The sequence below is a fragment of the Caretta caretta genome, chromosome 9, assembly GCF_965140235.1.
Source record: "Caretta caretta isolate rCarCar2 chromosome 9, rCarCar1.hap1, whole genome shotgun sequence".
In the NCBI taxonomy this organism is placed as follows: Eukaryota; Metazoa; Chordata; order Testudines; family Cheloniidae; genus Caretta; species Caretta caretta.
This window is the reverse complement of record NC_134214.1, coordinates 39,638,029-39,651,929: the sequence shown is the minus strand read 5'-3', so window position 1 is coordinate 39,651,929 and position 13,901 is coordinate 39,638,029. Positions and strand designations below refer to the sequence as shown.

Sequence of the window (13,901 nt, the reverse complement as noted above, 5' to 3'; positions counted from 1 at the left end):
TTGGTGAGGCATGATTTCCCTTTACAAAAACCATGTTGGCTCTTCCCCAATAGATTATGTTCATCTATGTTTCTGACAGTTCTGTTCTTTACTATAGTTTCAACCAATTTGCCTGGTACTTAAATCAGGCTTTTTGGCTTGTAATTGTTGGGATCACCTCTGACATCACATTAGCTATCCTCTAGTCCAGTGGTTCCCAAAATTGTTCCGCCGCTTGTGCAGGGAAAGCCCCTGGAGGGCCAGGCCAGTTTGTTTACCTGCCGCGTCCGCAGGTTTGGCCAATCACGGCTCCCAGTGGCCGCGGTTCGCTGCTCCAGGCCAGTGGGAGCCGCTGGAAGCGGTGGGCAGTATGTCACCTCAGCCCATGACGCTTCCAGCAGCTCCCATTGGCCTGGAGCAGCGAACCGCGGCCACTGGGAGCTGTGATTGGCCAAACCTGCGGACGCGGCAGGTAAACAAACTGGCCTGGCCCTCCAGGGGCTTTCCCTGCACAAGCGGCGGAACAAGTCTGGGAACCACTGCTCTAGTCATTTGGTACAGAAGCTTATTTAAATGATAAGTTACAAACCACATTTAGTAGTTCTGCTATTTCACATTGAGTTCCTTCAGAACTCTTGGGTGAATACCGTCTGGTCCTGGTGACTTATTGCTGTTTAATTTATCAATTTGTTCCAAAACCTGCTCTAATGACTCCTCAATCTGGGAAAGTTCCTCAGATTTGTCACCTAAAAAGAATGGCTCAGGTTTGGGGGAATTCCTCACATCCTCAGCTATGAAGACCGAAGCAAAAAAATTATTTAGTTTCTCCACAATGGCCTTATCGTCCTTGAGTGCTCCTTTAGCATCTTGATCGTCCAGTGGCCCCACTGGTTGTTTAGCAGGCTTCCTGCTTCTGATGTTCTTAACAATTTTTTTGAGTTTTTGGCTAGATGTTCTTAAAATTCTTTTTTGGCCTTCATAATTATATTTTTACACATCACTTGCCAGAGTTTATGCTCCTTTCTATTTTCCTCACTAGGATTTAACTTCCACTATTTAAAAGATGACTTTTTGCTTCTCATTGCTTCTTTTACTTTGTTGTTTAGCCACAGTGGCACTTTTTTGGTTCTCTTACTATGGCTTTTTAATTTGGGGTATACATTTAAGTTGAGCCTCTGTTATGGTGTCTTTAAAAAAAAGTTTCCATGCAGCTTGCAGGGATTTCACTTTTGACACTGTACCTTTTAATTTCTGTTTAACTAACTGCCTCATTTTTGTGTAGTTCCCCTTTCTGAAATTAAATGCTACCGTGTTGGGCTGCTGTGGTGCTTTCCCTGCCACAGGGATGTTAAATTTAATTATATTATGGTCACTATTACCAAACGGTCCAGCTATATTCACCTCTTGGACCAGATCCTATGCTCACTTAGGACTAAATCAAGGATTGCCTCTCCTCTTGTGGGTTCCAGGACTAGCTGCTCCAAGAAGCAGTCTTTTAAGGTGTCAAGAAACTTTATCTCTGTATCCCATCCTGAGGTGACATGTACCCAGTCAATATGGGGATAGTTGAAATCCCTCATTATTATCGAGTTCTTTATTTTTATAGCATCTCTAATCTCTCTGAGCATTTCAGGGTCACTATCACCATCCTGGTCAGGTGTTCCGTAATATATCCCTACTGCTATATTATTATTATTCGAGCATGGAATTACTATCCACTGAGATTCTGGTATAGTTTGCTTCATGTAAGATTTTTACTTCATTTGATTCTATGCTTTCTTTCACATATAGTGCTACACCCCCACCAGAATGACCTGTTCTGTCCTTCCAATATATTTCGTACCCTGGTATTACTATGTCTCATTGATTATCCTAATTCACCACCTTTCAGTGATGTCTATTATATCAATATCCTCATTTAATACGAGGCACTGTAGTTCACCCATCTTTTTATTTAGACTTCTAACATTTGTATATAAGCACTTTAAGAACTTGTCACTTTTTATCTGTCTGCCATTACATGATGTAATTGAATGGGACTCTTTCATTTGGCTGTTTCTCATCTGATCCTACCCGCATTTTATCATCGTCCATCCTCTCCTCCTTACTAAGATGCAGGGGAGGATCTATTAATGGAGATTCTCTAAGGGATGTCTCTGTTCGAACCACATGCTCCTCCACACCTGCCGGCTTTCCCCCAGCCCTTAGTTTAAAAACTGCTCTATGACCTTTTTAATTTTAAGTGCCAGCAATCTGGTTCCATTTTGGTTTAGGTGGAGCCCATCCTTCCTGTATAGGCTCCCCCTTTTCGAAAAGTTTGCTCAGGTCCTAATAAATCCAAACCCCTCCTCCCTATACCATCGTCTCATCAACGCACTGAGATCCTGCACTTCTGCAGGTCAAACTGGCCCTGCATGTGGAACTGGAAGCATTTCAGAGAATGCTACCACAGAGGTCCTGGACTTCAGTCTCTTGCCTAGCAGCGTAAATTTGGCCTCCAGAACCTCTCTCCTATCCTTCCCTGTGTCATTGGTACCTACATGTACCATGACTGCTGGCTCCTCCCCAGCACTACACATAAGTCTATCTAGATGTGTCAAGAGTTGCGCAATCTTCGCACCAGGAGCACAAGTCACCATGTGGTTCTCCCAGTCATCGCAACCCAGCTATCTATGTTTCTAATGATCGAATCCCCCATAACTATTACCTGTCTCTTCCTAATAACTGGAGTTCCCTCCCCCTGGAGAGGTATCCTCTGTGTGAGAGGATACCACAACATCATCTGGAAGGAGGGTCCCAACTATGGGATCATTTCCCTAAGCTCCTGTTGGATGGTCTCCTTCCCTGAGACTTTCATCCTCCTCAACAGCACATGGGCTGTTAGACCAGGGGTGGGACCATTCTACTGTGTCCCAGAAAGTCTCATGTGTGTTACTCTCTGTCTCCCTGAGCTGCTCCAGTTCAGCCACTCAGGTCTCTAAAGCCCGTACATGGTCTCTTAGGGCCAGGAGCTCCTTGCACCAAATGCACACATACGCAACCTGTCCATAGGGCAGGTAATTCTACATGATGCACTGAGTGAAATAAACTGGATAGCCCCCACTCTGTTGCTGAACTTCTGCCTGCATTCTCCTTTTACTTCTGCAGCTCGTTTCTTTGTTGCTTTTTTTGTTTTTATCAGCGGAAGGGTTTGGCCTTACATTTAAAGAATGTTAAGGGTATCTAACCCCCACTCAGCTCCCTTGCAAAACTCCCCTGTTCGCCGCTCCTATTCACTAGCTCCTTTGGTCGCTTGTGAGCAGGCTTTTTAAAGCCCTGGTCTTCCTGAGTAGCCTCGCCCCCTGCTAAGGGTTGATGGGTGCTAAAGGGCTTAGGGTTCAAAGCCTTATTAAGAAGCTCTCAGCTTTGCCTAGCAGGCCACTAGGCTCAGCACATGGTCCCTCAAACCATCGGCGCCGAGTTTGTAATCTGCCAGGGAGTGGTCCCACAGCTCTGCCCAGGCCCCGCCCCCACTCGTTTCCCCCAATGCCCCACCCCTTCCCTGCCCAGTTCTGCCCCCGTCTCCCCAGCATGCTGCGCTCTCGCTCCTCCCCCCCAGTGCATCCTGACGCTGTGAAACAGCTGATCCGCGGTAGGCAGTGGGAGGGAGGGGGAGGTGCTGATCGGCGGGGCCCGCTGGCCAGCAGGAGGTACTGGGGGTAGGGGGAGGTTCTGGTAGGGAGGCTGCCAGTGGGTGCTCAGCACCCACCATTTATTTTTCCTGTGGGTGCTCCAGCCCCAGAGCAGGCACCTATACCCCAAACAAACAGACCACATGGTATATTTCAGTCAAGCAGCAAGCACACCACACGCACACAAACTACTGACAACAAACTTACCCCAAGGGTCACGTAATCACTCCTCCTTCACCTGAGCATGAGGAAGAATTTGGGATTCAGCTGTGGATGGCCTGGAGGGAGACATGTCTCCAAGAATAGCTCTGCACTGACAAGTCTCCTCTTCCAATGCTAGACATTGTCAAAGTCCAGTCTCTTTCCCCTACCTGCATTGATTGACTAGCTCTTAAATGTCTTTTTTTTTTTCTTTTTTTTTTTTAACACCCTTCTACTCATAATGGCTGTGAATATGACATCTACTGAGTGAGAATTGTTTGTCCAGCACTCGCCAAACCAACTTCTCTCTAATGTGGTAGCAGTTAAATGGAATAAATAATTGTACAGCTGTACGTGCGCTTAAGGTGAGAGTGCTCAGCTGCCGCAAGACATCCTTATATCACAAAATTGCAAAACGTATGTACAGCTATCAGAAAGATTCAAGTTGGACAGGTGGATTCTATTCTGTCACACACAAGCATATTTGAATGTCACTGGTGTTCACATATGCATTTGTATAAAAAGCAAAGCTCTAGAAGTGGCCCTACGGAGAGGTTGCAGGATGGCAGGAATCATAAACTGGTATGGCAGGGTCCTGAGTTGAGTGCACTTGTGATGCTACCTTGCTTTTAAATTGACAGCACTATAAGTATTATTTTACACTAGCACCTCTGCGATTCAAACCTTATCTGTCTTTTCCAGACTGTTTTTAATGCTGTATATCTGCCAGAAGATTCTTCCTTCCCCAATCCATGTTTCATTGTTTCAGTACCCCTCTACCCTTTCTTCTTGTTCTTTCCTCACCAGTCATCTGCTTTACCCTTCCATTTTCTTCCCAAACAAGCAAAACAAAACACAAAAACCCTGCGGCTATCATGAGGATTTCAGAAACTTGTCTGGTCTGCAGTGTACCGTGTGACCCTTGGAATAACCTATTAATACCAAAAAATCTTTACCTTGGAGGGAGGGATAAGTAACTTTTTTGTAGTTCCAGACATACTTGTTTGCTTTTACAGGCTAGCGTAAGACTACCGGATAGTCTTTGCGTTTTTGCTGTGTGGCTTAGTTCCATGTCAATGCTTTAAATAGTTTGCTCACTGGAACTGAAAGAACCATCTGTCTTATAAATGTAGAAAAATTTTAAATCACTCTGTGGCAAGAGAAAAAAAAAAGCATGTGACCATTTTAGCCTTGCTCCACACTTTCTTCTCAGACCCATTGCAGTTCTAAAGGAAAAAAAGTTTGGGACATGGCTTTGTTGTCTACTTTTATGCTTCTAGGTAAATATAGATTAATTTTTTCTAAAACTGTCCTTCTGTATAAATTGCTACAGGACCATTATGTATGTTTTTAATAATCAAAACCATACTGGAAAGCATGGAAAGTATTTGTAATGCAATAGTTTGATAGTTGATGTTATACAGCATATGCTTTGTTCTATGTGGACTGAAGTTTGTAATAATTTCATTTTCTGCAGTGTGTAGTTTTTTGTTCCTGTCAATTTCATCTGTATTCTTTTTACATACTCAAAACCTATATAGAACTGCCTCCCTACAGTTATTCATCTGAGTATAATATTTGATTTGTTCAATTATACTTTCTTTCTAAGGAGACTACTTCTCATGTAATCATGGATACAATTATTTTCAAGTGCCTGTTCTAATGATTGCATCCATTGCTTAGAAACTATATGTCTAGTATTTATGTTCTGTGAGCTCACTTTCTGGAGTTCATAAGTTGTTCTGCAAAAACAAGAGAACAAATTAATCAGACCCTTTTTAGATTTAATAGGTCATATTTAAAATACAGTGAAGATAAAGTTATTCAAAGGAATGTTAACATGTTTCAAAAGTAGCTATTTTTTATTCATACAAAAGATTTTCTCTGTTTGCTTAGCCAAAACTGTTTACATATTTAAAATGTTTCCTCGGCTTCTGTAAAAGATAAACTTTTTTTGTAATACACTCATTTATATAAAAGTCTGTTTTTGTTTAAATATTCTGTAATATGCAATTCAGATATTTACATAGCTCATAAATTTAAAAATACAATGAAAACCTTGGGACAGATAGCTGGTACAAATTGTTTTAGCTCCATTGTCTTCAACGGAGTTACCGTGACCTACATTAGCTGAGAGTTTGGACCCTTTTCTCCAATTAAAATTTTTGTTAATACAAAACACATGAGAATTCAGACATAAAGATTCCTAGACCATTGATTGTGGTGGTGGGTTTTTTTGTTTTTTGTTTTTCTACCATCTGGACAGCCTCCTGCAATTCTTTTAGAGTTAACTGTACAGATTGCCCATTTTGGCACCTTTTTATTTTTGTCTATTTGCCAACGTGTTCCTTTTTTTCATGTTTCAGATATTTTCTGGCGTGGCAGGACAACAGTCAGGGCTTCCTTGCTGTTGTATTTGGATATTAATGAAAAAATCATATATTGTATCTTGTTTCTATTAGTCCTGACTTTTTAAAATATCCTTTAAAATAATTGTATGCTATTGCTCCTCTAGTTTTAAACATTTTGACAAGGTGTGAACTTTCTAAGGTACTTAAATTTCATCTCTGTTGTCTAGCTGTTTGTATAATAATGATATACATACATAGTCTGTATAGCATAGTTTCAGTGTAGCAGAGGTTTCCAAAAACCTCCAAAAGTATACTTTAAATCTTCATTTTTATCCATTGCACTGACTTCTGGAAATGCTCAGATAGCAAATTAATTAAATCTGTTGAAATTTTCGTCTTACACTTTTGGGTCCCTCTCCTGACAAGAGAAATGCTTAAGTCCTGGCAGGATAAGGGCCTTATTCTAAAATACTGTTAATTGGGGCTCTAAATTTAAAAATGTAAGCACTGACAGAGAATTGACTGTTCCACGGAGATACATTTAGCTTAGTTTCATTTGATCCTGTACAGCATGCATTATATTGATAGCACTAAAGGCTGAATTCACATAATGTAAAAATAACTATAATATGTCATAGCCATTTATTGTAATGTAAAATACATTGTACGGTAGAGATTTAACATTATACCAGTTTACAGCAGAAAAAGCAGCAAAGAGATGGGACAACATTAGGTAGCCAACTCCAAGAGTTACTTGCTGTAGCGATCCCTGTGACCGCATATTGTCATGGGCTTATTGGTCAATAGCTCTGCTCAGGGGCAGAAACAGGATTGACACTAAGGAGTAGGAGTTTCAGTAAGGAGTACTGACAGCGAAAACTGCTGCTCTTCTAAGAGCTTTTAATAGCTGCTGCTTGTGGAGCAGAGATGAGGTGGCACAGCTGGAGAAAGGAAATGTGTGTGCCAAGTAGTGGGGAGTGGGGGAGGAGCCAGGCAGTGGGAGGAGGAGGGGGATGCATGCAAAGAAGGATTAGACAGGGAATATAAGAGTACAAGCAATGGAATCAGAAGGGGAAAAGACACAATAATAAAGACATCAGACTGAAAAGATGACATAGAAAAGGCAGAAGGGGAGGGGAAAAAAAGAAGTTGAAAACAATTGAGAGAAATTCTGAGATTGCACAGGCAAAGTGGGAATGGATATTAATCATTTAGTGAGGGAGAGGGAGAAAGGACAGGGAGGCAAAGATATAGAATTGAAACTTTAAAAAGAGCCACAAAGGTATTTAAATTACAGTATTTTTTTATTGTTCACTTCTGACATTGGATAAGTAGAAATAACCTTATTGTATACAGCCACTAGGAGTATAGAAATTGCTGTACTAGATCAAACCCATATCTGAATAGAACAAAACATAATATCCCAACCGAGGGCTTATATAACAGACTGATATAATGTAACTATAATATTTTCAGTGTTGTTTTCCTATCCCGTTCCTTACACATTCAGAAAAAAAGTTTGCTTTTTTGATCACTGCTACACATTAAGCAGAAATTTAAATTGAAGTGTGTCCACATTCGTGTCCAGGGGTGTTGCCTGGGTCTTTTTAACCCGAGTGCTTTCAGGTAATTAGAAACCTCAATTTGTATGAGTAGTTCAGATCATTCCTTCCAATGTGCATTATTATCTTGTATTTGTCAAAATGGAATTCCGTTTGTGGTTGGGCTACTCATTCAGCTGACTTATCTGGGTCCCTCCAAAGTTCTTCAAAGATTTCTCTATCTTGACTAACCTAAATAATTTTGTGTCATCTGAAATTTTTGCCACTCAGCTGTTCACCCATTTCCATAAAACTGATAAATGTGTTAAGCAATACTAGTCTTTGTACAGAAACTTGGGATAGCCCACTGTCAACTGGTCTGTAAGTAAAACATTTGCCACCATCCAATCATGAATAGTTGCAGCTGATTTTCAGAGAATGCGTATTAGTTTTAGCAGTTTAGCCACTGGATTCCCTTGGAACTCTTGGGTTTATACCATGCGATCCTGGTGATTTGTGGCTCTTTAATTTATCCATTGTTCCAGTATTAATTCTTTTAATACTTAAATCTTTGGTAGTACCTCATCTTCGTTAACTGGATAGGGTAGGCCTGTGTAATTCCCCCATACCCTCTGTGGTAAAGACTGATGTAAAGAAATAATTTTGTTTCTCTGCAATAACTTTATTATCCTCTTTATTGCTCTCTTTTCTCCCTGATTCTGGCTTCCTGTTTCTAGTATACTTAAATATGTTTTTATTTTTATTTTTTGTTTTTGCTTCTTTGAGGGTTACACATCTTCTTTGTTATCTTATACTTAATAGTTTCAGAGCTAAATCTAATGATTTTGATTTTTTTTTTTTTTTTTTTTACTTTAGATATAGTATCACTGTTAGTTGTTGGTATGATTTTCCCCCAACCACCCACCAATGGATGTTGAACTTAATTATATTGTGTTCCCTATTAGTTACATCAACCCTGTAAGTTACTTAAACTAATAATAGTGTCTCCTGTTGTGTGCTCTGGAATTAGCTGTTCCAAAAAGCAACTGCTTATAGCATTTGAAAGTTGTCTGTCTAAACCGTGTCTCCTTGGGACATTGGATCAATTTATATGGGAGTAATTGGAGTCCTCTATTAACTCTTTTATTAGGCATAGGAACTACTTTGATCTCCTTTAACAATGTGCATTTACAGAGACTGGTATTATAATCTTATTAGTATAATTAAAAAACAGGAGTACTTGTTGCACCTTAGAGTCTAACAAATTTATTTGAGCATAAGCTTTCATGGGCTACAGCCCACTTCATCGGATGCATAGAATAGAACATATAGTAAGAAGATAGATAGATATATATATATAGAGAGAGAGAGAACATGAAAAGATAGAGTAAGAGGCTAATTAATTAACATGAGCTGGCACTGGGCTTTGTTGCAAGGATAGGTTCCTGGGTTAGTGTTTTTGTTGTGTGGTGTGTGGTTGCTAGAGAGTACTTGCTTCAGGTTGGGGGGCTGTCTGTAAGCAAGGACTGGTCTGTCTCCCAAGATCTGCGAGAGTGAGCAATCATTTTTCAGGATAGGTTTTAGATCTTCGATGCGCTGGAGAGGTTTTAGTTGGGGGCTGAAGGTGACAGCTAGTGGTGTTCTGTTGTTTTCTTTGTTGGGCCTGTCCTGTAGTAGGTGACTTCTGGGTACTCTTCTGGCTCTGCCAACTCTGTCCACATACTTATTCAAGTGACACCATCATAGGATCTAATCACATTAGCCATGCCATCCCCATCGTTTTCAATAAGAAAATCTTTCCCTCTTTGAAAGGAATATGTTGACGGGGCAAAGCCTTGAGAGTTCATTATTATAGCTGCAGTTTTCAAGGGCTACTACAGAAAATAATCTTCAAACCTAGGCAATCTGAAGAGACTTTGTCAACTCAACTTTGTCCAGTATTTGGATTTTGTAGAACAAGCTTTTGCAAAGCCAAAGGCCTATGAGAAATATTTCCATTTATTTTGTTTCACAAATCCAAGTTTGAGTTGACTTTGTGTCCCTTTCAGTTTAGTGTGATGCTGCCAAGGGCATTTTCACAACAACATTAATGTTCACTTTTGTTGACTTTTTGTTTTTGTTTTAGTTGGGTAAATCCATAGTAGTTAAACTGGGTAATTTTTTCTGTATATTTCTAAAATATACTCTGAAACCTTTCTAAAATCTGTATTTCTTACATTCTTCTGAAAGGGACACTGAGATGTTGTGGGCACCATGCATGATCTAATGTAATTTAGCTTTTTCTCATATATTTTAATAGCTTTCTCCAATTTAAAAAAAGTCTGTGCTATCATCTAGCATGAGTGAATTCTATTTTTAAAATTCATCTGTGTGCAGTATTTCAGTTTCGAGTTCAGTGATTATAAAGTGAAAAAAATTATTAGATATATTTTGACGTCCTTAAGAATATTTTATTGTACAAGTAAACAACAACTCTGGATGGGGGGAAAGGGTGATATCTGAAAATTGTAAAATCAAAGTTTACTAAAAACAAGTTACTCAAGTTTATCTATGAGACAGCTTTCAAGGGGAAATGTCTAGGAATAGTGAGCCCACTGCAGTTAGCTTCACATGTAAAAAACTGCTGCTTTAGACTGCCATTTGGACAGCAGTCACTGGTCCTCCAGCGAAAGTGCGTCCATGCAGACAGCTGATTGGCAAGAAGTGATCCTGCATGACAAGTAGTGGTTAGGCCATGCTTGATCCCTGGGCTGGGAAATACTCTGTGATATAAAAAATTACTTCAGCTGAATTTTTCTTATCTAACCATTCTGGACTGATGTGATTTTTTCCTGTGTTATTTTTGCCATTCTCACTGTTTACTAGATCGTAAATTAGGTAGATAGAACAATCAAAACTGAAATGTACTACTTTCTCCATACGTTGTACTTCCCAAGGCCCCAGTCATCACTACATACCTTAAATTGATGACCATTTGTACTGAAAATTTTCAGTGGGTTAAATTGTCCTATGTGTAAAACAAGATTGGCTGCCACTCACAAAAAGATGACATGTTGGAAGTGTAATAAGGGTACTTTAGACCTGTTCACTGGGTGTTCTTCTGTACTACTGGCAGTGAAGACTTCTGATGTTTCCAAGGAGGTGATGAAATATAAAGCCAACAATCTGTTGTTGTCTCCCTGCCTGAACTAGTCTCCAGGCAGGCAACCAAAGCAACATTTCCAATTAAAAGATACTCTGTAGAGTCAAGTTTCTGAAGTAAATGCTTGTGATATTTACTGTCAAGAGTGCCTAACAGAGTTAATACTATCCTGAGCTATTAAACCTGACTTCAGAATAAGAAGAGTTGGGGAAATTCAGTCATTCGCATCCTCATAAAGAACAGACCAAAATCTGTTTTTCCCCTTTATATGGTGAAGTTCCTTTTCTCAATATTAGATTTCCTAAACTATTTTCTCAGCTGCTTTTTACCAAGAGAAGTCCCAGTAGTCCTCTGGCTACAAGTTCCTTTACCAAGATGTGTATCTCTTTTTCTTCAGCAACTCCTGTCCGACCTCTCAGGGTGTATGCTGAAGAGTCATTATATCCGCAATCATGGGAGATAATGACTCCTGTCTTATCCACTGACTGTTGATATAGGTTTTTAAATTCCTAGTCCTGCTGCTGCTCCTGTCACCCATGGAAAAATCCAACACAAGAAGCTGTTTCAAGGAAAAGAGTGCAAATGCAAAAACAGTGACTCTTACGTCCCAGATAGATTTCAGAGGTCTTACTCCAAGGAGAGCTCTTTAGGGTCTTCCTGATTTCATTATGTAACAGCATCAAAAATTGACAGGATGAACCCAGAACTAGTGCTCTAGTGTGACTGATTTTCATGGAAGTCCATTTCCTGGTAAAATAACCAATTTTTACAACTGAATATTTTGCACATTATTAAAATAATAATATGGATGTAATAACCAGTATTAATTTACTACAAATATTATTAATTTTATGTCTTTTAGTGCACTTAATTCCAGTCAAGGAAGATGGGCTGAACCCTAAGAGCCGAAAGAGAATAATGCCTGATCCACTGACCGAACCCCCTGTCATTGATCCTATTTATGAAGCTCGTGTTTACTGTAACGTCCCTAGCATAACTGAAAGCAGCATGGAAGGTAGGCTGTGTGACATGGTGTAGACAATTGACAGGGTTTATTTCATTATTAGGTCCTACGTGTTAGCACTGGAAATGGTGATTTTAAGTGTGTATTGTAAATGCTTTAGAACTTGGAGCTAGCCGCAAAAATTTGACTGGCCTCTGAAATATATTCAGTTGCCAAAAATGCTCAATTCCTCCTTCTCCATATTTTGTATTTTGATTTTGGAGTTGGTTGCTAAAGGAGACCTACAAAGGTTCTTCTGACACTTAAATTTTTGTAAGATCCACAAAGGGACGGGGGGGGGGGGGGGGGGATAAGGAGAGAAAATATAAGATTGTAGCTGTTGTTTAAAAATATTTAGCATTTTGTTTGAAACAGTGTAATCACTTCCTAGTGGTGTGAAATTTTGAACATGTTAATGCTGAAGAGTCAAACTGGGACACAAGCAATTGGGGTGCTTCCTCAGAAATGACAGGTTAAGTTGGTGGGAACCATGGAAAGAGATAACGATGGGAGGGGAAAGCAGCCTCTAACTTCAGTTGAGGAAGACATTTTTTGGACTGCTCACCCCATAGTATGGCACAAAGCATCTTATATCACTAGACCTTTGTATCATCCACTAATGTCAGTTAAGTGCTTATATCAGTCAGTCCCCTTAGAAAGTAAACCTAAGGTAAAGATTAAAAAAACAGTACTTGGATCCAAAGTAGCCCACATTTGGTGACTTTCTAGGCATGCTGGAAAAGTCATCTGCTGAACTGGGTTTTTGGAGAGGGCTGAGGGTATGCTTCCCAGAATGATTAAAGAAGGGGAGGAAAGGAGCTTTATGGTAACAGAGTTTCTTTTTGAATAATTTATTCTGACATTTCTGGGGTTCTATTGTAGTATTATATGTTGGGCACCTAGAGCCGTTATAGGTGTCTATATTATTATTTAAATTGAAATAAATACTTCAGGGTAAATGACTGTCTCTCCTCCTCCATATTCTCTTAAGTACTGAATACAGTGTGGATAAACAACAAATAATTAACAATAATGCATGCTTTTTTACTTGGAATAGTAGAATTGGAAAACATATGGAGAGGTTTAAGACGGATGTTTAATTTTACTTCTTCATTCCGCATAGGTCATGCACCCCATTATTTTAAGCTTGTGTCTGTCCACGTGTTGATTCGCCATGGGGATAGATATCCACTGTATGCCATTCCCAAAACAAAAAGACCAGAGATCGACTGTACATTGGTGTCTAGCAGGTAAACGTCCTGGATTTTACCATTTCTCTCTCAATGTTGACATTTACTGTAACATTTCCAAATGTTGTGTGAGAGCTGAGGCATGGTCATGAACAAAATTAGAGAGAGAGAAATGACTGTTGTTTTTGTGCATCCAGTTTGTAAAGCAGCTATCTGGGAATGGTTGATTATCTCTTCACTCAGCTATGAACAGTTGTCCAAGTTTTTTTTATTAGTCATGTAGCAGTCTGTTGTTTTGAAGTCTTTTTAGCATGTCTACCTCTTGGATAAAGTTAGAGAGTCATGGCATTATCAAAAAATCCAGTGTGTGTTAGCTACACACAAAATAGTTTGTCATTGAAAAGATGGCTTCTGTCATAGCAGGCCCTGTGCATTGAGATTATATTTAATCTCTTCATTTGGTCCTTAAAAATGTAAAAAAATTAAATGATATAATAGCGCACAGATACATATGAATATTTTTCACACAAATTATATTAATGAAGCATTTTGACTGGGATTAATTGGATAAAAGTGTAGAAATTCCAAGTTATGGTTCTTACAACTGTAATCCAGCTCACTCATCCATGTATAGGTTTTATATTAACATATATTAATATTAAGATAAATGCCTTACTTTTAATGGCCAATTTGGTGTCATTTTGTGTGAGATTCATAGTTTCAATTTCTGGAATTTGGAACAATTTTAAATTTTAACCTAATATATTAAAAGACAATTCAGGTGGTTTTTCAAAGTGACAGAATCATAGATTTCTTTAAAAAA

The 13,901-nt window shown here is 39.3% G+C and overlaps 1 protein-coding gene across 1 annotated transcript in view; it reads left to right on the top strand.

Annotated features, from left to right (window-relative positions):
• Positions 1 to 13,901, top strand: part of PXYLP1 (2-phosphoxylose phosphatase 1) — a 103,230-nt gene that overhangs the window by 56,203 nt on the left and 33,126 nt on the right. The window contains exons 3-4 of the mRNA XM_048864417.2: positions 11,748 to 11,900; positions 13,012 to 13,138. Coding sequence (XP_048720374.1) covers positions 11,748 to 11,900; positions 13,012 to 13,138 — 280 coding nt within the window. The remainder of the gene's footprint in view (positions 1 to 11,747; positions 11,901 to 13,011; positions 13,139 to 13,901) is intronic.